Source organism: Chiloscyllium plagiosum, unplaced genomic scaffold, assembly GCF_037043375.1.
Source record: "Chiloscyllium plagiosum isolate Xiang-an unplaced genomic scaffold, Cpla_swu_hap1 HiC_scaffold_19, whole genome shotgun sequence".
Lineage (NCBI taxonomy): Eukaryota > Metazoa > Chordata > Chondrichthyes > Orectolobiformes > Hemiscylliidae > Chiloscyllium > Chiloscyllium plagiosum.
Genome location: NW_028270157.1, coordinates 69,732,765 through 69,757,911, shown reverse-complemented (window position 1 = coordinate 69,757,911; position 25,147 = coordinate 69,732,765). Strand labels below are relative to the sequence as shown.

The window sequence follows — 25,147 nt, the reverse complement described above, 5'->3', positions numbered from 1 at the left end:
AGGAGAGGGGGCGGGTAGGGTATGCAAGAGCGAAATACAGTTTTTCTCAACCTAAACTCTCTGTAACAAGATGTACAAAAAAAATGATTGGATGGTCTTGCTTTTCCTATTTATTGGGATGCCTCAGTGAAAAGCAGAACCCCACAGTATAAAGTCCTATTGTTGATAGCAGGAACACAGTGAGGGGCAGAATCAAAAATTCACACAGTCATGCCATCCCAAGTTTTAAAAAAATCAAGTTCTCTCTCGTACGCTCTTCAGATGTGCAGGAGACGTGAACAACAAACCTTACAACAAAGAGCATAGGAAGAGAGTTTCACGATGGAGTAAAAGAAAATTCTTGCACAGAGCATTATAAGATGCATGTACTCTGCTGGAAAACATGGTTGATGATGAAATGAAGGATATAAAGTCATGAAGGAAAACTGAAAGTGCAGTCATCGTGGCCAACCGTCATATAGAACTGGAAACGTGGCTTGTAAAAAACTGAAAGAAACAAGTTTTCCATTCCCAATAAATGCAGAGAGATCATCAAAATGTCGTAAGTCAACTGAGTGAATTTTTTTGCATAATATTTTAGGTACACACTGAGTGTGGATCACGTACATAATCCACCACATGCCCAATAGTAATATGAGGGGGAGTTAGGAATGTCAGATAACCTGTACTTAAAATGTACATTACCTTGAAGATTTACAGCAAAGATAAAAGATCCACATTCATGGAGACTGTCGTATGAACTAATAAAAAAAATGGAATGTGGGTGTCGGTAGCTAGACTAATAATTACTGTCCCTCCATCATTGTCCTTGAGGTGGTAGTGTTGAGCTGTGTTCTTTAACAATTTCAGCCAGATGTTGGTCCACCCACAGTGCTGCGAGAAAGGGACATCCAGGATTTTGACCCAGTGTCAGTGAGGGAACAGTAATATATCTCCAAGTCAGAACTGCACCTGGCTTGGAGGAAAACATGTAGATTGTGGTCTTTCCACTCATCTGCTGGTCTGGTTTTTCTAGGTGGAACCTGAGTGAGTTGTTGCAATGCTACCACTGCATTCACAGCGGGGGGAGTGAATGTTTAAGGTGACGGATAGAGTGCCAATCAATTAGGCTGCAATGTTCTGGACAGTATTGAACTTACTGACCGTCATTAAAGCTGCACTCATCTAAGCAAGTGGAAAGGATTCCACCACACTCATTGATTGTACATGGTGGACAGGCTCTGGGGAGTCAACTTTTCCAGAACCCCACCAACTGCAAGTAAAGATAGTTAATACACAATGAGCACAGGAGATCTCTGGTCATTTTGGTTTCCTGATTTTGTTTAAATATCTTTTTTTTTTGTTCTGTTCCCTTCCTCAAGGCTCAAGCAACTATAGTCTAAGTCAGTAAGCATCCATCACTCTCCTACACCTTGGCTGATTGGTCACCACGCATTTGTGATCCTTATCCATGACTGTGGCCAGACTGCTTTCACATGTAGCAATCACAAACAAGCCTGAATTTGTCTTGATGTGATCAGATGGACCAACGGACTGAGGAAAGGTGGGTGGAGTTTAATTTAGGTAAATGTGAGGCACTGCATTTTGGAAAGGCAAATCAGAGCAGATTATACACTTAGTGGTAAGATGGAGTGCAGGTTCACAGTTCCTTGAAAGTGGAGTTGCAATTAGATAGGATAGTGAAGGCGGCATTTGGTATGCTTTCCTTTATTCGACAGAGCATCGAGTATAGGAATTTGGAGGTCATGTTGCAGTTGTACAGGACACTAGTTAGGCTACTTTTGGAATATTGTCTGTAATTCTGGTCTCCCTCCCATTGGAAGGATGTTGTGAAACTTGAAAGGGTTTAGAAAAGATTTACAAGGATGTTGCCAGGATTGGAGGATTTGAACTATAGGGAGAGGCTGAATAGACTGTGGCTATTTCCCTGGACGTCGGAGACTGAAGGGCGACCTTATAGAGGTTTATAAAATAATGAGTGGCGTGGATAGGGTAATTAGACAAAGCCTTTTCCCTGGGCAGGGGAGCTCAGAATTAGAGGCAATAGGTTTTGGGTGAGAGGGGAAAAATTTACAAGGGTCCTAAGGGGCAACTTTCTCACAGAGGGCAGTGGCTGTATGGAATGAGCTGCCAGAGGAAGTGGTGGAGGCTGGTAAAATTAAAACATTTAAAAGGCATCTGGATGGGTATATGAATAGGAAGGGATTAGAGGGATATGGTCCAAGTGCTAACAAATGGGACTAGATTAGGTTAGGATATCTGGTCAACATGGATGAGTTTGACCTTAGGGTCTGTTTCCATGTTGTATAGCTGTATGACTCTGATGTCCACAGACAGCAGTAGCTTGCAATGCAACTGATTCAAATCTGCAAGTTTATATTTAGATTCTGAGATTATCTCACTTGTCAGGGATTTTTTTTAACAGACTTTATTCTTCTTGGTTTGCTGATAGTTATCTTCATTAGGAGAAAAATGACATCCACAGAGACTAAGACACATTTTACACATTGCGAATGGAGGAAACTAAGTTGATTGGCTTGCATTCCTCCAATTTTTATTTTGCAAAACCCTGGTGCAACAGCTTCGTGTCCCTACACATCATTATTATACACCTTGAATATGTAGCGTTAAGATTCTTTGTATAGTACTTTCTTCAGTCAATGTGCAGTATTCCAGATTATACTTGATCAAATTTAACTTTAAGTTCCACTGTCCGAATGATTTCCCATGAAGAATTAATTGACTAATCACTCAGCACAACTTGAGTATGTGCTACAGTTCAAAGGGCATGGAACAATGCCTCAGTTTATTAATTATGCATCTCACCTTCTTTTGGAGCCAGATTGAGGAATTGATCCACCTCATGAGGTTCCAGTTTGATCTTTGGAACAACCTTCGATGTGCACGTTTTAGTCTGAAAGAACACATGAACAGCGTGAAATATTGATCACAAAAAGCACAGTATAAAAGAAACTCTCAGTCTCCAGTGAACAGAAATTCAGACATCGTTAAAGCTATTGGAAAATGTGCATGAAATCATGAAGAAGGCATTTGGTATGGTTTCTTTTATTGGTCAGAGTATTGAGTACAGGAGTTGGGAGGTCATGTTGCCGCTGTACAAGACATTGGTTAGGCCACTGTTGGAACATTGCGTGCAATTCTGGTCTCCTTCCTATCGGAAAGATGTTGTGAAACTTGAAAGGGTTCAGAAACGATTTACAAGGATGTTACCAGGGGAGGAGGATTTGAGCTATAGGGAGAGTTTGAATAGGCTCGAGCTGTTTTCTCTGGAGAGTCAGAGGCTGAGGGATGACCTTATAGAGGTTTATAAACTCATGAGGGGCATGGATAGGATAAATAGACAAAGTCTTTTCCTTGGGGTGGGGGAATCCAGAACAAGAGGGCATAGGTTTAGGGGAGAGGGGAAAGATATAAAAGAGACCCAAGGGCAACTTTTTCACTCAGAGGCTAGTGGGTGTATGGAATGAGCTGCCAGAGGAAGTGGTAGAGGCTAGTATAATTGCAAGATTTAAAAGGCATCTGGATGGAATATGAATAGGAAGGGTTTGGAGGGATACGGGCCAGGTGCTGGCAGGTGGGTCTAGATTGGGTTGGGATATCTGGTCTGCATGGACGGGTTGGATCGAAGGGTCTGTTTCCGTGCTGTACATCACTATGACTTAATGACTCTCTGACGGAGTGAAGAGGAGATCTCAGTTGAGAAACCTACAAATACCATATAATGCTATAGATTCAGGTACAAGAAAATCAGTTTTTAGCGTACAGGAATATACTTTCTTTGTCTCACTCATGTAAAAGTCAACCTTAGGTTTTCAGGGATCAATCTGCATTGTAATTATTAATTACTTACTGGTGTGACTACACTGTGGCTTTAAGAAGTGTGTTTTATCCCGATTTCTTTCAGAGAGAGATTGGGGGATGGATGCCAAACAATCTATAAGAAGATAAATAACTTGTGTCGCCTAGGGTGTTTTCTAAACAATTTAGAACAATATAAGCAGCCTGAATGAGTGTGGTCAAGCTCCAGCCCATAGAACCAGGATCTTTAGTGTACCTTTCAGCATTTGCTGTTGGAGTCTTGAAGAGGTAGAAGCAATTATTTCCCTCTCTCCGGTACAGCCACAAGCGTAGGGTTCTCTGACTTGTACGGGAGTTGTATAGGTGACAATCTGTTCTGAATTTGCCTTTTGCCAAATGTGTTTATGGGATGTTAGTACGTTGGAACAGTTGATTAGTAATAGTTACTATAGCGATTGCTGTGTTAAGTTTTTCAATAGAGTTAAGTTATTCCAGTTGCTCTCTCTTTTGTTGTATTTTAACTATAGTGTTTGAATAAACTGTGTTTTGTTTAACGTCAAGTAGTTTTGAACAGTCAAACTGCATCTGGAACATAACACCTGACAGTTTCCTTTAAAATAAGCAAAGGTTTAGGGTCTAGGCTACCTTCTTAACATATTTTGAGGGAGTCTGGTCTGGTCCAAAACACTGGTAATTAACTTTGTTCATTAATTTTAAAGCAACTTGCGGGAACCTTTAGATTTCCCCCTGCCAATTCCAGTGACAATCTCCTAGACAATCACAAGACTATAGGTACCAAATGCCTTTGAGAAATAACTTAAATTGGAGAAATAAGTGGCGGAATTGCTTAACGAGTGTCATACGCATCAGACTGTGTCCTCAGAGAAGTGGGAAAAAAGATGGTCTTTTGGAATTCTAGCTCAGCTTCAGGTCAGAACCAGCAAAAGATACTCAAAAAGATGTAATCAGAAGACTGAAAGTCACAGCATCTGCGACCTGATCTCATTGATAAATTCCACTGTTCAGTCATACAAAGCTTAGAAAACAAATGTGATTGATTGGCTGAGGGATGAAACATCAATGACCCAGCAAACAAGGCTGTTACCAATGCCAGTGCAAACATGATGGTCTATGAGAAAACAGTTCACAATCATTCCTTGTATGACAGTTGGTATAAACCTAAACCTGTTAGTGATAGTCAAACATAAAAGTCTCCCAAAGAAAATATCAGAAAAGGTGCTGCCAGTCATGATCCTGAGAAAGATGGATGGATGAAGATGATCGTGAGAAATGGACTAAAGACCACGAATGAAGAAAAAGGTTTGCTCATAAGGGGTATGTACGAATCCGACCTTGTCAATTGTGCAGTCTGTGGTGCAAGGTCAACCAACAAAGTGGCAGCAATCCCTGGCAGTCTCAACTATTATTCAGCCTCTTGACAGTATATATAAATAGGAGATAATTAAGACTACAGATGCTGGAAACTCAGAGTTGGTAACATGTGGAGCTGGAAAAAGCACAGCAGGTCAAGCAGCGTCAGAGGAGTAGGGGAGTCAATGTTTCAGGTCGGGTGAAAGGTTCCAACTTGAAATGTCGACTCCCCTGCTCCTCTGATGCTGCGTGGCCTGCTGTGCTTTTTCCGGCAGCACCCTTCATTGACTCTGTGTATACAAAAGGTGTATAAAAGGCAGTATCTAAAAGGATGTGGAAACATTGGATATTGGAAGGCAAGAAAACATTCACTAAAGATGGAAATGGGAGAGCACCATCAAATGTCTTTTTTTTAAGAAAAGCGATTCATTCATTGGTCATGGGCATCACTGCCCATCCTTAATTGCCCCAGAATGCAATTAAGAGTCAACGACATTGTTGTGGGCCTGGAGTCCCATATAAGTCAGACCAGGTAAGGCTGGCAGTTTCCTTCCCCAAAGGACATTAACAACCTAGATTTAAAAGCAACAATTGTCATCATTAGACATTACACCCCACATTTCTATTGAATTCGAGTTCCACCATTTGATGACGGCAGGGTTGGAATCGGGATTCCCAGCACCTTCCTGGGCCTCTGGATTGATTGTCTAGTGATAATGCGATTAAGGCCACAGGTACATGGATTGAACTAGATCCCAATATTGTTAAAGGATCGCTGTTATAATGTGAAATATCAAATATGTGTTTATTAGAATTAAGGATGGTGTAGAATGGTGATGCTAAAGTTATCTAAAGATGCAACTAATGATAAAGATGAGGAAAATCCATGCGGTGATGTTATATTACCAGGCTAATGGAGTGGATTGTTTAACAATTCAGATAGTGGTCAGAGTGATCTTGAAAGATTTCAATGAGAAATTAATTCATTATGATATTTATATTTTGTTGGGAACACACGAACAAGGAACAAGAATAGGCCACTCGGCCCTTCAAGCCTGATCTGCCATTCAACAAGATCATAGCTGATTGCATTTTAACTTTAATTCTATTTTTCTGCATATCTCTGATAATTTTCCATCCCTTTGGTAATCAAGAATCTGTAGCCACTCCCTTTTTTGGAGGAAGCAAATTCCAAAGGCACTGAACTGTCTGAAAGAAAAGAAATCATTTGTTTTAAATGAGCATCTCCCTATTTTTAAATCTGACCTGTAGTTCTTTATTCTCCCACCACAGGAAATCTCCTTTCTATATCTACCCAGTCAAGTACCCTCAGGATCTTACATGTTTCAATGAAGTCACCTCGGACTCTAATCTTCACAGGATACTGGTCTAGCCTTGCTGCGGAAAGCAATCCACTCATTCCAGATAAATCAAATAAACCTTCACCGTACTGCTTTGAATGCTGGATGTAAGTTAGCTCGCTGAGCTGGAAGATTAGTTTTCAGATGTTTCATCACCATAGTAGGTAACATCATCAGTGAGCTTCCAGTGAAGCACTGATGTTACAGTAGTGTTTGTTACAGTCCTTGAACGGTATTTTGTAAATGAGCTCAATTTTGCTTGTTTTCTGTATAGGATCTTTCAAGTTCATTAGCTGCTGTTTTAGAGGGTTTGTGGGCTACCATGATGCCAAGGAGTCTGAGTAGTCTGACAGTCGTTGGACAAACAGGCAGAAAACTAGCCACCAGGATACATGAACATCAACATCAACATCAACTAGGCACAAAACAACATGACCCTCTCTCACTAGTATCCTTACATACAGATGAGGAAGGACACCACTTCGACTGGGACAACACATCCATCCTAGGATAAGCCAAACAGAGACGTGCACGAGAATTCCTAAAGCATGGCATTCCAACCGGAACTCTATCAACAAACACATCGAGTTAGACCCCATCTACCACCCCCTGAGAAAAAGAACAGGAAATGCCATCACAATAGGAAATGACATCACCAACCCAAGGAAACCCAAACATATGAAAAGAAAGTAAGAATCATCAGCAGTGCTTTGTCCAGAGGCTCACTAAAGATGCTAACTAGTATGGTGACGAAGTGTTTGAAAATAAACCTTCCAGCTCAGCGAACAAACCTAAATCCAGAACCTGAGGTACAATCTTCCTCAAAACTCATCAAAATAGTAGTCTTGGACCCACACGTCTCTCCCTGAGACTGTATGTAAATTTCAATCATATTACCAGGATATATTTATCAGGTGTATTCTTTTGTGTTTTTGCTTTTATTTTACTGAATTGAGTAATTTTTTAGGCCTAAATCATACTGTCAATGCCTCAAAAATATGACCCATGTAAAAGTCAGCTCCCTGACATTTGGCCTGAAAAATATTCAGTTTTCACACAAACATTTAAGGAAGTTAGAATTTAGAAACCAAGCAGTACTTGCACATAAATGCTGGCACCGATATGGAGAAGATTTACTAGAATAGTACCTGAGAGAAGGATTTCAATTCTGTGGAGAGAGGGGAGAAGCTGGGCTTGTCATACTGAAAAGTAGAGAAGGTTAAGAGCGATATAATCGAGGTGTTCAAAACTCTGAATAGTATTGAGAGAGTAAATAGGCAGTTAGCTCGGTTGGCTAGATGACTAGTGTGTGGTTCAGAATAACAGACAGCACGGGTTCCATACCTGCCTCCTCACGCTAGTCAGTAGTAAAATCACAGTATTAACCATGGTTCAATGACTCTCAAAATAAGGGAAACATGTTATTTGTAGAAGTGTAGCCTAGCAGGGGATTTTAAAGTTGCATTTCAATTCCAAGAGAAAGCTGAGAGTGGTAATCAGCTTAACTGGAGAAAATTTCGGGTATTCTGAATGTTGATAACATTAGAAGGTTAAACATGAGTTTTTTACAGCACGGAAAGAAGCTCTGATCCCACTGTCTGCAGCAGTCATCAAACTTCCATCCAGTCGAATCCATTTTCCAGCACTTGGCCCATGTCCTTATATCAATAGCATTTCATGTGTTCATTAGTGTTGTAGTTCTTAAATGCTTTGAGGGTTCCCACATCAAAAGTCCTGCTCCTTACCTTCAAACTATACGTGGTTACTGACCTCGCTACCATGTGGAGAAAAGTTATCCCCATTTAGCCTATCTATGCCCCTCAGAACTTTGAGCAAAAAAGGCTGAGGGGTGGATCTGATTGAGATGTGCAAAGGAAAACAACCATAGATTTTGCTGCTCCTTGGATGCTGCCTGAACTGCTGTGCTCTTCCAGCACCACTAATCCAGTATCGACTTTGTAGTCAAACCACTCCAGTCCAGGCCACATCCTGGTGAATCTTTTCTAATACATGACATCCTTCCTCTGGAAACAAACAGAACTGTCCACAGTACTCCAGCTGTGACCTAACTACTCTTATATACAGTTCCATTGCAACCTCAGTGCCTTGCCTAACAAAGACATGTATCCCACATGCCTTCTTATCCAGAGATGGAGTAGTGCCCCAGTGGTAAAGTCACTGAATCAATCCTGAACCAGAGGCTAATGTCTTGGGGACATGGGGTCAAATCCCCCATGGTGAACGGTGAAATTTAGAACCATAGAGATGTACAGCACGCAAACAGATCCTTCAGTCCAACTCGTCCATGCCGACCAGATAACCTAAATAAATCCAGTCCCATTTGCCAGCACTTGGCCCATATCCCTCTAAACTCTTCTTATTCATGTACCCATCCAGATGCCTTTTAAATGTACCAGCCTCCAACACTTCCTCTGGCAGCTCATTCCATAAACACTCCACCCTCTGCATGAAAAAGTTGTCCCTTAGTCCCTTTTAAATTTTTCCCTTCTCACCTTAAATCTGTGCACTGTATTTTTAGACTCGCCCAACCCCAGGGAAAAGATCTTGTCTACTTATTCTATCCATGCCCTTTATGATTTTATAAATCTCTGTAAAGGCACCCCACAGCCTCCAATACTCCAGGGAAAACAGTCCCAGTCTACTCAGCCTCTCCCTATAGCTCAAACCACGCAACATCCTTGTAAATCTTTTCTGAACCCTCTCAAATTTCACAACATCCTTCCTATAGCAGGGAGACCAGAATTGAACACAGTATCCCAAAAATGGCCTAACCAAAGTCCTGTACAGTCACAATATAACCCCCTAACTCCTATACTCAATGCACTCACCTTCTTCACTATCCTACCAGAGACTCCACTTTCAAGTAACTATGAACCTTGCTCTGCAATATTTCCAGGACCTTACCAATAAGTGTATAAGTCCTGCCCTGATTTGTCTTTCCAAAATGCAGCACCCCACATTTATCCAAATTAAACTCTGTCTGCCACTCCTGGCCCATCTGATCAAAAGTGGCCTACTCGCCTGGACCATTTCCAACACTTACCTCTCCGTCTCAATCTCTGGAAACCGATTCACCCGCCACATCCATTTCAAACCCACTACCTCGACTACACGTGCTCTCACTCACCTTCCTGCAAAAGATGCTATCCCATACTCTCAATGACTCCGCCTCTGCCACATCTGCTTCCAGCATTCTACTCCAGGACATCCCAGATATCCTCCTATTTTAGTTTCCCCTCCTCAGTAATTAAGGATGCCCTCAACCGCATCTGCCCCATTTCCCGCACTTCTACCCTCAAACCCCCTCCCCCCAACAACAATAAGGATAGAGTCCTCTTGGTCGTCACGTACCATCCCACCAACCTTTGAATCCAACACATCATTCGCTGACATTTACGCTGCCTACAATCAGACCTCACCACCAAAAATTTATTTCCTTCCCTAGCTCGTCTGCTTTCCGCAGGGACCGTTCACTCCACGACTCCCTCGCCAACTCTATGCTCCCCGCTAATGTCTCCACCACACCCGGTACCTTTCCCTGCAACCGCTAGACATGCAACACCTGCCCCGACACCTCCCTCCAAGACCCCACGCAATCCTTCCAGATCCGGTAGAGATTCACCTGCACTTTGTCCAAACTGACCTACTGTATCCATTGCTCCTGATGTGATCCCCTCTATATCGGAGAGACTCAGGGACTGATTTGCCGAGCATCTGTGCTCTGCATGATCTCCTGGTTGGAGAAAGTGAGGACTGCAGATGCTGGAGATCAGAGCTGAAAATGTGTTGCTGGAAAAGCACAGCAGGTTAGGCAGCAGAGGGAGGAAGAGAGCTTCTTCAAGGAAGGCATGCTTGTAAGAGGATTTGTCCTTGCTGCGCTTTTCCATGATCGCCTGGTTGCCATCCACTCCACCTCCCACTCTTTGGCGACATATCCATCCTTGGCCTCTCCCACTGTCAGAGTGAGGCCAAACATAAACTGAAGGAACACCACCTGATGTTTAACTTGGGGAGCTTACAACCCAATGGCCTCAATATTGACTTAACCAGCTTCAAAATCCCTCCATCCCTAGCCTTATCTCATGTCTAGTCCCACCCTTGTTCCTCGTCTCCCTGTCCTGTCCATCTTCCTACTCACCTATCTGCTCCAACCTTCCCCACTGACCAATCACAATAACCCCCCTATCTGCATCTACCTATCAGCATCCCAACTACTCTATCCCCAGCCCCACCCTCCCCCTCTCTATTTATGTCTGGGCTTCCCTCCCTAGTCCTGATGAAGGGTTTTGGCCTTAAGTGTTGACTTTTTTGCTCCTCGGATGCTGTCTGATCTGCTGTACTTTTCCAGCTTCACATCTATTGACTGGCTTCCAGGAAAAGTTGTCCTTACTGTCTCCTGATCAAGATCCTGCTGTACTCTGAGGTAACCCTCTTTGCATCCACTACTTATTGCAGCACTGATCCTTGGGGCACTCCATTGGTCACAGGCCTCCAGTCTGAAAAGCAACCCTCCTCCACCACTACCCTCAGTCTTCCAGCTTTGAGCCAGTTCTGTATCCAAATGGCTAGTTCTCTCTGTCTTCCATGTGATCTAACCTTGCTAACCAGTCTTCCATGCAGAACCTTGTTGAACGCCTTACTGTATAGATCATGTCCACCACTCTAACCTCATCAATCCTCTTTGTTACTTCTTCAAAAAAACTCAATCAAGTTCGTAAGACATGATTCCCCACGCACCAAGCCATATTGACTATTCTTTAATCAGTCCTCGCCTTTCCAAATACATGTAAATCCTGTTCCTCAGGATTCCCTCCAACAATTTTCCTACCACTGATGTCAGGCTCACCGGTCTATAGTTGCCTGGCTTTTCCTTACCATCCTTCTTAGATAGTGGCAGCATGCTAGGCAACCTCCAGTCTTCGGACACTTCGTCTGTGACTATCGATGATATAAATATCTCAGCAAGGGGCCCAGCAATCACTTCACTAGCTTCCCACAGAGTTCTAGGGTACACCTGATTCAGGTCCTGGGAGTTTATCCAACTTCATGCATTTTAAGATGTCCAGCAACAGCTCCTCTATAACCTGGTCATTTTTTCCAAGATGTCACTATTTATTTCCCCACATTCTCCATCTTCCGTTATTGAAAATCTTCCAAATCAATAAAAAGGCTAAGCTTAAAAAAAAAAGCACTGTAAAATTGTCAATTATTGTAAAACAAAATCTGATTCACTAATGTTATCTAGCGAAGAAAATCTGTCATCCTTACCCAGTCTGGCATTAAAGCGACTCCAGGCCTGCAACAACACAGTTGATGCTTAACCACTTTCTGGGCAATTAGGGATGGCCAATAAATGCTGGACTAGCCAGTGACACCAACATTTCAAGAATCTATGGAGAAGCAGAGCAAGGCCCCTCTGATCCTCTGTATTTTGTACGGTTCTTCATTCAATGTGCATGTCGTTGCCCTGTCAATGCCCATAACATGTAACACCTCACTTTTCAGGATTAAATTCCATTTGTCGCCGTTCAGCCCATCTGACCAACCAAATTCTATCTTGTATCATAAATTCTTTTCTCCTGCTAATGACCACACAATATTTGTGTCATCTGCAAATGTACTACTCATACGTCCTATATTCATGTCGAGATCATTTATGTACACAACAAAGAACAAGGGACCCAGCACTGAACCCTGTGGTAGGTAACTGGTCACAGGCCTACAGTCAAAAAAAAAGCAGCCTGCGGCCACCACCCTCTGCTTCCTGCCACAACGCCAAGTTTGGATTCAAATTTACCAAACTGATCTGGATTCCATGGGGTCTGAGCTTGTTAACAAGTCTGTCATTCGAAACTTGGTAGAAAGCTTGACCGAAGTTCACTTAGACGACAGCAACTGTATCACCCTCATATGTACACTAGGCACCTCCTCAAAAAAGACCAATCAAATTTGTTAGAAATGATCTCCTCTTTAGAAAGCCATGCTGACTATTCTTGGTTAATCTTTGCCTCTCCAATTAGAGATATTCTGTCCTTCGGAATTTTTTTCCATGTTGGGTTCACTGGCCTACAGTTTTCTAATTTATCCCGACCACACTTCTTGAGTAATGAATGGCACATTAGATATCTTCCAGTTCTGTGACACCCCTTCTCTGGCCAAACAGGATTTTAAAATTAATGTCAGAGCCCTACAATCTCCACCCTTGACTCCAAGAGCAGCCTGGTATAGACCTCTTTTCGGCCTTGGAATTTATCCACTTTTAAACCTTCTAAAACTACTAATATCTCCTTTGTCTCTCTGCCAATTTGTTCAAGTCTGTCACAGCTCCCTTCCTGATTTCAAGCCTTTGACATAGTGAAGTAGCTTCAGAGGAGAATATTTTGGGTGGATGATCCCTTTGCTGGAGTAGAGAGTTAAAATTGGTAGATCAGTCACCATCATAAGATAGAGGATGAGATATAAATCTATAGTTATATATAAAGCAAGTGTGTAGAATGGGAAATATAATCCTGAAGGATAAATGTAATACAACAGGAATGGAAAATAGATGGCTAAATCAGGACTTTGACAGATCAAACCCTCAGAATTTACTTATAGAAGGAAAAAAAACACAGGAAAGTAGTTGGAGCAGCAATGTAAGAGAGAGCATTACACTAATAGAAATTAATATAAGTGCTTTACAGCATAGATTGTACCTTGAGGTCAAGGATAGTTAAATGAAAAGAGGATAATTATTGATTTTAATAGATTTACTAGACAGCTGGAGAGGACAGAAAGATATTACTGTAGACAAGAAAGCCCCGAAAAAGACCTTGAAATGACAGGGATTTCAACTATTTATATCCTACCTGATAAAATAGGAAAGGCAAGAAAGGAATAACTGTTTCTAGAACAATACAAGGTTCCTTCTTTATATGCCACCTCGGTAACTGCTTATTTTCAGCTGGATAAGAAACCCAACCTCCAGCACACCAGCCAATTTCACTGTTGAAGCCTCATTTATGTCTAGGGTGTAGGTTTGATATCCAGATGTTTCATTACCTGGCTAGGTAACATCATCAGTGGCGACCTCAAAGTGAAGCAAAGCTGTTGTCTCCTGCTTCCTCATTTATGTCTCTTGGTTTGACTAGTCCAACACATTCCTGGTTGATCTCTCACATTCTACTCGGTTTAAACTCATGAACACCTTAAACGGAGCTGTTTATGCCCTTGCTTACACCAAGCTCGGTTACCCTTTCAAGTCTGTGCTCAACGACAGACATTAGTGTTTGGTCAAAAAATATCATAACTTTAAAAATGTCTTGTGCCCGTCTCAAATTTTGACACCAGTGAGGAAAAAAGTTGAATGATTCCAGAACCATATTATAATTAGCTTCTGAACAGTAATGTGCTCTCCAGGTTTGGGGGGTGGGGTGACACGACAACCAGGAGTCACCAACTACACTACATGTGAGGGATATCTCCTAAAGAACATAACATTTGTTACAAAGATTTCAACCCTCAAGTGCAGTTCATCTAAAATTATGAGAGAGTGACAGCACGAGAGAGAGTGCGACAAAGTGTATGTGCGTGAACGTCTGTGAGGGAGTGGGGGGGGGGGCAGGAGGGAAGAGCAACAGTCTTATGACGAGACATTGAATTTGTATTCACTGGAAGTTTAGAAGAGTGAGGAGAGGTTATTGATACATACAAGATTCTAAGAGGACTCGATACTGAAGATGCATATAAACTGCTTCCCCTTGTGGGAGTTTCTCAGACCAGACAACTTAAACTCCAAGTAAGGGGTTGCTCAGTTAAGACATATGAGAAATTTCTTCTCTCACAGGGTAGTAAACCTGTCAAATTCGGAGGGTTGTAGAAGGTTAATTGCTAAGTATATTCAAGACTGAGACAAACGGATCTTTAATCAATAATGGAAATCAAGGGTTACAGCGAAAAGGCAAGCAAATAGAGTAGGGGGTTATCAAATCATTGATGATCTCATTGAATGGCACAACAGACTCAGTAGGGTGAATAGCCTACTGCTGCTTCTACATCTTATGGTCAAAACACAACTTATAATAGATGAGCAATCAACAGTTACTATTCTCGCTGCCTCTCTCATGCAGAGCGCCTTGGTAAAATTAAATGTGATGGTCTCACAGAATCTTTAAATAATTAAACAATGTAAATATTCTGTAAATCAATTTTATGCACTGCCAGCTGAAAAATCTGAAACATCACCAAAATTCAAATATCCTCAGAGAGCACCTTCCAAACCTGTGAAGAATTCATGGGAACACCACTACTTCAAGTTCCCTTCCAAGCCACTCATCTTCCTGACGTCACTGGCTCAAAATCCTGGAATGTTTTCCTACAGGGCACCGTTGTCAACCAATAGCACTTGGAGTTCAACAAAGCAGCTCACCACCAACTTCTGAAGGGCAACTAGGGATGGACAATAAGTTCTGTCCCAGAAAGTGATGCTCATGGGGGAGATACTAAATGAGTATTTTGCATCAGTATTTACTGTGGAAAAGGATATGGAAAACTGTAGGGAAATAGATGGTGACATCTTGCAAAATGTCCAGATTACAGAGGAGGAAGTGCTGGATGCCTTGAAATGGTTAAAGGTGGATAAATCCCCAGGACCTGATCAGGTGTACCCGAGAACTCTGTGGGAAGCTAGAGGAGTGATTGCTGGATCTCTTGCTCAGATATTTGTATCATCGATAGTCACAGGGGAGGTGCTGGAAGACTGGAGGTCGGCAAACGTGGTGCTACTGTTTAAGAAGGGCGGTAAAGACAAGCCAGGGAACTATAGACCAGTGAGCCTGACCTCGGTGGTGGGCAAGTTGTTGGAGGGAATCCTGAGGGACAGGATGTACATGTATTTGGAAAGGCAAGGACTGAATAGGGATAGTCAACATGGCTTTGTGCATGGGAAATCATGTCTCACAAACTTGATTGAGTTTTTTGAAGAAGTAACAAAGAAGATTGAGGGCAGAGGGGTAGATGTGATCTATATGGACTTCAGTAAGGTGTTCGACAAGGTTCCCCATGAGAGACTGGTTAGCAAGGTTACATCTCATGGAATACAGGGAGAACTAGCCATTTGGATACAGAACTGGCTCAAAGGTAGAAGACAGAGGGTGATGGTGGAAGGTTGTTTTTCAGACTGGAGGCCTGTGACCAGTGGAGTGCCACAAGGATTGGTGCTGGGCCCTCTACTTTTTGTCATTTACATAAATGATTTGGATGCGAGCACAAGAGGTACAGTTAGCAAGTTTGCAGATGACACCAAAATTGGAGGTGTACTGGACAGCAAAGAGGGTTACCTCAGATTACAACAGGATCCGAACCAGATGGGCCAATGGGCTGAGAAGTGGCAGATGGAGTTTAATTCAGATAAATGCGAGGTGCTGCATTTTGGGAAAGCAAATCTTAGCAGGACTTATACACTTAATGGTCAGGTCCGAGGGAGTGTTGCTGAACAAAGAGACTTTGGAGTGCAGGTTCATAGCTCCTTGAAAGTGGAGTCACAGGTAGATAGGACAATGAAGGTGGCGTTTGGTATGCTTTCCTTTATTGGTCAGAGTATTGAGTACAGGAGTTGGGAGGTCATGTTGTGGCTATACAGGACATTGCTTAGGCCACTGTTGGAATATTGCGTGCAATTCTGGTCTCCTTCCTATTGGAAGATGTTGTGAAACTTAAAAGGATTCAGAAATTATTTACAAGGATGTTGCCAGTGTTGGAGGATCTGAGCTACAGGGAGAGGCTGAACAGGCTGGGGCTGTTTTCTCTGGAGCGTCGGAGGCTGAAAGGTGACCTTATAAAGGTTTACAAAATTATGAGGGGCATAGATAGGATAAATAGACAAAGTCTTTTCCCTGGGGTCAGGGAGTCCAGAACTAGACGGCATAGGTGTAGGGTGAGAGGGGAAAAAGATATAAAAGAGACCTAAGGGGCAACTTTTTCAAGCAGAGCTTGGTAAGTGTATGGAACGAGCTGCCAGAGGATGTGGTGGAGGCTGGTACAATTGCAACATTTAAGAGGCATTTGGATGGGTATATGAATAGGAAGGGTTTGGAGGGATATGGGCTGGGTGCTGGCAGGTGCGTTGGGATATCTAGTCTGCATGGATGGGTTGGACCGAAGGGTCTGTTTCCATGTTGTACATATTTAGAAAAAAAATCATTTTGTTTTGCTTCAAAGTGTTTTGAAAATCAAAAATAATTTGTTAGTCTGAAAATAAAACTGGTGAACTTAAATCGTATTGAGGCACTTTGGGAGAGTGAACATATGCCCAAACTGTCATAGCCCTGGACAAAAAAAAGCCTCTAGTTCAGACCAAAACCTTCAATTAAATGTTAAACAAAGGTACTAAAAATGTGTTAGATACATCTATGATTGTGCAATAATTTCAATTTTTAAAAAAATATTGTTGATATCCTCCTTTTAAATATAAGAAATTTACAGAGACAAACATATTTTTAGAAAGCATTTCAAATTAACATGTAGGGAAAATATGATGCATCACCACCTAGTGGTCAGCAACTGAAATTAAATGGCAAAAGCAGTCTACTCCCTTGACCACAAAATCCTGACAGATTAGTGTAGTGACTGTAATGAGGTCAGCTAGGTGGACCTCTTGAAGATGAGCTCCCCGATTGGGAGCTGGGTCAGTGTCAAGGACTCTCCACATGTAAATAAAGGGCGACTTAGTAACAGGATACCTGCCGCTGTGGAGTTATTTCAGTTAGAAAGTCCATTTAGCTTACCACAATTTATCCATTCTGAAGAGTTCCCAGTAACAACATAAAACTCTTTTGGCATCCGTCTGGATGTCCATTTGCTGATCATTGTCTGCAGGAAGTTCTTTATGTCAGTCCCAAGGTTATTAACTTTTTGAATCGGTCTGTCTTTATTCTATTGACGACATAATGTTATGGAATGGTCAAAGGTAACATTTCATAACATTCTCTGCCTCCCACAATCTGTACTGCACTCTGAGGCTACTATGAGATGCATTCTGCTCAGAGGGAAAAGTCTAGTCCCAGTTTTGTCCATAATTCAGATCCTGGCATTAAATTTCATCTTTCTCTGCACAACCTTGCATTAGATTAGATTACATTACAGTGTAGAAACAGGCCCTTCGGCCCAACAAGTCCACACCGACCCGCCGAAGCGAAACCCACCCATACCCCTACATTTACCCCTTACCTAACACTACGGGCAATTTAGCATAGCCAATTCACCTGACCCTGCACATCTTTTGGACTGTGGGAGGAAACCGGAGCACCCGGAGGAAACCCACGCAGACACGGGGAGAACGTGCAAACTCCACACAGTCAGTCGCCTGAGGCGGGAATTGAACCCAGGTCTCAGGCGCTGTGAGGCAGCAGTGCTAACCACTGTGCCACCGTGCCGCCCACATGTTTCACATAAGGTAATGGTTCTGAAGGAGTTAATCTTCCGAAGAGCATATTCCAAAAAACCCCACCCCTCCTCCACAAACTATCCCTGTAACCCTGCATTTCCCATGGTTAATCCACCTAGCCTGCACATCCCAGTACATAATAGGCAATTTAGCATGGCAAATCCATCTAACCTGCACATCGTTTGGACCATGGGAGGAAACTAGAGCACCTAGAGGAAACTCATGTAGACACAGGGAGAATGTGCAAATTCCACATAGACGTCAGCTGACAGTAGAATCGAACCTAGGTCCCTGGTGCTGAGAGGCAGCAGTGCTAACCACTGAGCCATCATCCTGCCCCTGTGACATATTCTACACAAATTCTGAGTGTCCTGGTAACCATGTTAGACTAGTAATGTAGTCATACATATCAGTATCATGCAATAAACCACCTTGTTAAGCAAGACAAGCACTTCTTGAAAGTAGTGTATTCTTTACCTTTAATAATGTCAGGCTCAAGACAAAGTATAGGCAAAAGCGGATCAGTGACAGCACCCTTATTCCATATAACATTTTCCTCCTTTTCTTCATTCTTAATTCAAAGTGCCTGCATTAAGAGTTATCTTTTATTCTTTGGCTCACTTACATATTGTACTTAGTTTCATTTGTAATTTGTAAGCTCCTATTATTAATTCCAGTGCCAGAGTTTGGCAAATTTATACAATTTATAAACAAAACATTGTTCCTGACACGTGGGGCATCCCTGATTGGGCCATAATTTATTGTGCAACCCTAATTACCTTAGAGATGATAGTGGTGTGATTACTTTTTAAGCCATCACAGTCCTTGGGCTGCAGGAACACCTACAGTCCTGTCAGGAAGAGTCCATGACTTCGACCCAGCGATAGTAAAGGAAGAACGATACATTTCCAAGTCAAGACAGTTGAGACTTGGAGGGGAATTTGTAGGTGGTTATGTTCACATGTGTGCGCTGCCCTTTTCTATCTAGTTGGGAGAAGTCACAGATTTGGAAGGAGCCTTAATGCATTTGCAGTGTATTTTGTTTTAATTTTTTAATGTTACTTTAATGCTTCAATTCTCATGATCCAAGAGTGTTCAAGCAGGAAGATGGTAATGTTGTGTTAATGTTACATATTTCAGCTGCATTTTAAAGTGTACTTGGAGAGAAAATATGATGCATCACCACCTAGTGGTTAGAGACTGAAATTAAAATGACAAAAGGAATCTGCTCCTTAGAACATGAAACCTTACAGGTTAGAAAGCCCATTCAGAACTGAAAATGTGTTGCTGGAAAAGCGCAGCAGGTCAGGCAGCATCCAAGGAACAGGAGAATCGACGTTTCGGGCATAAGCCTTTCTTCAGGAAGACTTATGCCCGAAACGTTGATTCTCCTGTTCCTTGGATGCTGCCTGACCTGCTGCGCTTTTCCAGCAACACATTTTCAGCTCTGATCTCCAGCATCTGCAGTCCTCACTTTCTCCTTGAAAGCCCATTCAGCCTATCACAATTTATCCATTCTGAAGAGGGCTGCTTTGTCCTGGCTGATGTCAAGCCTCTTCAGTGCTGATGGAGCTGCATTCATCCAGGCAAGTGCGGAGTTAAAGGAGGTAAGGATTAAGTGTTAGCTGTCTAGACAGTAATATGCAAAACATATGGGAACCACAGATGTACAGAGAAATGAAGAACAAACAAGACATTCAGACAGTCAAGGCTACTTGTGTAAAAGGCCACACTATCAGAGGCCTTGGGTGAAGAACAGACAATGCCTATGAAAGACTGTAGGAAACAAAAATAATATGACGGTATGGGAATTGCAATCTGCATGCTGTAATCTGTACAAAGTTTGAAAGTGTTCTGTAACTCATTAGAGCGGCTGTTACATTTAATTTTCTTCGCCATCGTGTATAAGAAATTAATGACTACAGTCCTGTCATCCTAAAGTCCTCATTAATTTGTCAACTTGATCCTATTAAGAGTATTCCATCACACTCCTGATTTATGGAGATTCATTGATGGTAATGTAATTTGAACATTGGTGATGGTCAGATTCTTCCTTGTTGGAGATGGGCATTGGTGGCACCAAAGTGATAAGCGACATTTATGCCACACATCAGTCCAAACCTTGTCGTCGTCTTGGTCTTGCTGCATATGAACACAAGCTCTTTCAGTATCTGAGGAACTGCACTTGAAACTGAACATTGTGCAATCAAAGGTAAGGTGGGCGGCACGGTGGCACAGTGGTTAGCACTGCTGCCTCACAGCGCCAGAGACACGGGTTCAATCCCTGCCTCAGACAACTGTGTGGAGTTTGCACATTCTCCCCGTATCTGCGTGGGTTTCCTCTGGGTGCTCCGGTTTCCTCCCACAGTCCAAAAATGTGCAGGTTAGGTGAATTGGCCATGCTAAATTGCCCGTAGTTTAAGGTGAAGGGGTAAATGTAGGGGAATTGGTCTGGGTGGGTTGCGCTTCGGCGGGTCGGTGTGGACTTGTTGGGCCGAAGGGCCTGTTTCCACTCTAAGTAATCTAATCATTGGTGAAGTAAACAAAGATGGTTGGACATTGACCTTGAGGATCTACTGCAAACTTGTGCTGAGCATGAGATGATTAACATCCAACAAACATCTTATTCTTTGTTAGGTATGGCTCCTCCCAGCGTTTATCCTGATTTGCATCAATTCCGATTTTGCTAGGATTTCCTGATACCTTACAGAGTGTTGGTGTCAAGAACAGTACTGTCAACTGGAGTTTAGCTCCTTTGCCCATGTTTGGACAAAGCTGTAATGCTGCGGAAGAATCCAAACTGAGTATCAGAAAGCACATTATTCCTTTGCACATGTTGCCTGACTGCACTGTTGATGAGCCCTTCATTTGCTGATGGATAAGAGTGGACCAAGGGGAAATTAATTGGCCAGTTTGGATTTGTTCTACTTTTGTACAAAGGACATAACCCGAGCAATTTTCCATTTGTTATGGAGATGCTAATGTTGTAACCGTACAAGAATAGCTTGGCTAGGCATGTGATTAGTTCTGGGGCAGACGTCTTCTGAACCAAAGACACAAACATAAATTAGAAATGGTAGAGTTCTGAGAGCTTAGAAGTACCCTAGCAGTATGAGCTGACATTCACCTTTAACCAGGACATATACTTTTGTACCTTTTTTTGGCTTATAATCAACAAGAGGCTCTTTACTTTTAACTGGGTAAAACACAGAAGTTTTCAAAGTTTGTGAGAAAATTTGTAGCTCGGGTGCTCGTTGCTGTGGTTCTATTCGCCGAGCTGGAAGTTTTTGTTGCAAACGTTTCGTCCCCTGTCTAGGTGACATCCTCAGTGCTTGGGAGCCTCCTGTGAAGCGCTTCTGTGGTGTTTCCTCCGGCATTTATAGTGGCCTGTCCCTGACGCTTCCGGTTGTCAGTTTCATCAAGAACATCTCTGAAATGACAGCCAGACTACTGCGACCACTAGGACTTATAACAGCACACAAAGCAACAGCCACTCTCAGACAACAACTCACCAGAACGAAGGACCCGATACCCAGCATGAGCAAAACTAATGTAGTGTACAAAATCCCAGCAAGGACTGCACAAAACACTATATAGGACAAACAGGAAGACAGCTAACGATCCGCATCCACGAACATCAACTAGCCACGAAACGACACGACCAGTTATCCCCAGTAGCCACACACGCAAACGACAAGCAACATGAATTTGACTGGGACAACACTACCATTATAGGGCAAGCGAAACAAAGAACAGCCAGGGAATTCCTAGAAGCATGGCACTCATCCACAAACTCCATCAACAAACACATCGACCTGGACCCAATATACCGGCCACGACAGCGGACAGCTGAAACTGACAACCGGAAGCGGCAGGGACAGGCCACTATAAATGCCGGAGGAAACACCACAGAAGCACTTCACAGGAGGCTCCCAAGCACTGAGGATGTCACCTAGACAGGGGACGAAACGTTTGCAACAAAAACTTCCAGCTCGGCGAACAGAACCACAGCAACATAGAAGTTTTAAAAGCTGTCTCTTGCTCTAAGTGATGGATTTGCACTTCAAAAGCATTGCAACTACCCAACATAGGATGGAACCTCAGCAATATTACCCTGTACCCACCTCCAGGGTAAACCATCAGCATCTATAAAGCTGCTTTTATGGTTTTACTTTCATTCATGCTTCATTAGATGTGGTATTTAAAACTCCATATATTCTTAGAACATCAACTGAAGCCCATCAATTGACAAATGTAAAAGAAGTAATTACTTCATAAGATCTGGCAGAGCCTCTGTCTTTCATTTCCACACGTGTTTTTATCTGCAGTGGAAACTTCCCAATGTGGAAAGCCAAAACACTGTTGAGGAGTGTTTAATTACTTCACCCCTCTAATTAAAGAGGTTACCAATGTTTGAACAATGGTTAGGCATTTTGGCAGACATATGAACTCAAGTTGTTATTGTTCCTTGTTGGCTGAATAGCTAATTAAACTGCAGCATTTTTAGTGAATCTAGAATTGAACAGGAATGTTACAGTCTTCAATAAATCTGACTTCATTTAAGCCCTCAACTCAGTTTTGTCTTCAAATACCTGTATGTTGAAAATAACTTTCTGTTCTCTCAGAACAATACCCTGACCCATACTTTCAACAGCTGACAATTCAACACTTCTTTCAAACTACATACCCTCATTGCCTACAGTTTCCTAGCAGTACATCCTGAGTACCAAGAACAAAACGAGATAAACAAGACTTACCTATATGGAACATCCTTCACACACTGGCAAAATGTGATGGACTGAATAGGTAATGGAGCTAATGTGATGGATAAAATGTTGTTTTCAACCTTGGTATGGGTCAATCTAAGGTGTCATGCGCTGAATTATTATTCAAAGTCCCACCTTCTAAAGCCTTGCATATTCATTACAGGTTAAATTTGTTTCACTGTGTGAATTAATCATCAAACTTGATTAAATATCAATACATCCCCCTTCCACACACACTCCCATGAAGCCTCAGATTAGAAGCATACTTCATTTTAAATAATGGAAATGACCTTAACCAATAATGATTGCCTTGTTCTTGATGCTTTTTTTAAATTTAGTTTTCTTGATCTATTAACATCATTATGGTCACAAGCTCCTGTGCCTTAAATAAGGTATCTTTATCTTACATGTCTTTGGGAAAGCTGCCTTCAAACATATCCATTTGTTTTAAACCAAAAAAAGAGAAAATACTGGAAAATCTCAGCAAATCTGGCAGCATCTGTAAGGAGAGAAAAGAGCTGACGTTTTGAGTCTAACTGACCCTTTGTCAAAGCTCAGCTGACCAGCTTTGACAAAGGGTCAGTTAGACTCGAAGCGTCAGCTCTTTTCTCTCCTTACAGATGCTGCCAGACCTGCTGAGATTTTCCAGCATTTTCTCTTTGGTTTCAGATTCCAGCATCCGCAGTAATTTGCTTTTATCCATTTATTTTAATCATGCTAAATACTTCTCTTTTCAACATTCTAACCTTCCCTAAATTGGCACCTATTTAACTAAGGGTATCGTCATGCAGCACGGAAACAGACCCTTCAATCCAACCAGTCCAGGCCAATCATAATCCCAAACTAAACTAGTCCCACCTACCTGCTCCTGGCCCATATCCCTCCAAACAGCTCTTATTCACGAACTTATCCAAATGTCTTTTAAATGTTGTAACTATACCCACATCCACCACTTCCTCTGGAAGTTCATTCCACACACGAATCACTATTAAAACAAAACAATTGCCCCATATGTATTTTCTAGATATTTTTTCTTTCGCCTTAAAATATTGCCCCTAGTTTTGATATCCCCCAACCTATTCACATTATCTATACCCTTCATGATTTTACAAACCTCTCTAAGGTCATCTCTTAACCTCCTACACTCCAGTGAAAAAAGTCCCAGTCTATCCAGCCTCTCCTTATAACTCAAACTCTCCATTACCAGCAACATTCTGGTAAACAAAAACAGAAGTTGCTGGAAAAGCTCAGCAGGTCTGGCACCATCTGAGAAATCAGAGTTAACTTTTTGCGTCCGGTGACCCTTCCTCAGAACAGCTCTGGGAACTATAACTGATTTCTCTTTATAGATGCTGCCAGACCTGCTCTGCCTTTCCCCAACTTCTCTCTTTATCTTTGATTTACACCATCCACAGTTCTTTCAGTTTTTATTTAACATCCTGGTAAATCACTTCTGAAACCTCTCTAGCTTAATAATTTCATTCTTACAAAAACGAGACCACAACTGGACACAATACTCAAGAACAGGCCTTACCAATGTTCTGTGCAACCTCAACATAATGTCCCAAGTCTGATACCTAAAGGTCTGAGCAATGAAGGCAAGCATGCTTAACACCTTCTTAACCACCCCATATGTGTTGCAAACTTTAAAGAATTATGTACCTGAACCCCCAGGTCTCCCTGTTCTAAAACACTACCAAAGGCCCTATTTTTAATTGTATAAGTGCTGCCTTTGTTTATTTTACCAAAATGCAATACCTCTCATTTATCAAAATTAAACTCCATCTGTCACTCATCAGTCCATTGACCGAATTGACTAAGACCTCTTCGTAATCTTAGATAACCTTTTTCACTATCCCCTATACCAACAATCTTGGTGTCATCCACAGACCTATTAACCATGCTTTCTATATTCCCATCTAAATCATTTATATTAATGATTAGTATAAATGATCCACAAAAGTGGACCCAGCACCAATCCCCATGGAACACCACTGGTCATCGGCCTCCAGTTTGAAAAACAACAGTCTACCATCACTCTGTCTCCCTTTCATTAAGCCAATTTTTTAACCAATTGGCAAGCTTACCTTGAATCCCATGTGATCTAAATTTATTAATCAGTCTAATACGCAGAACTTTGTCAAAGGCTCCACTGAAGAAGTCCAAGTAAGCAATGTTTACTGCTCTTCAATTTTATTGGTTACTTCTATTCAATCAAATTTATAAGACATTACTTCCCTCACACAAACCCATGCTGACTATCTCTAATCATTCCTTGCCTCTCCAAATGCATATAAATCCTATCTTTCTGAATCATTTCCAACAACTTGTCCACCACCGATGTCAGACTCTCAGGTCTATAGTTCCCAGGTTTCTCCTTACATCCC

General features: G+C 42.0%; 1 protein-coding gene across 2 annotated transcripts in view; it reads right to left on the bottom strand.

The window, feature by feature from the left end:
* creb3l2 (cAMP responsive element binding protein 3-like 2) overlaps positions 1–25,147 on the bottom strand; it is a 100,503-nt gene that overhangs the window by 35,636 nt on the left and 39,720 nt on the right. For both annotated transcript variants that reach the window (XM_087997516.1, XM_043708944.2), the window contains exon 4: positions 2,827–2,914. In XM_087997516.1, coding sequence (XP_087853642.1) covers positions 2,827–2,914 — 88 coding nt within the window. The remainder of the gene's footprint in view (positions 1–2,826; positions 2,915–25,147) is intronic.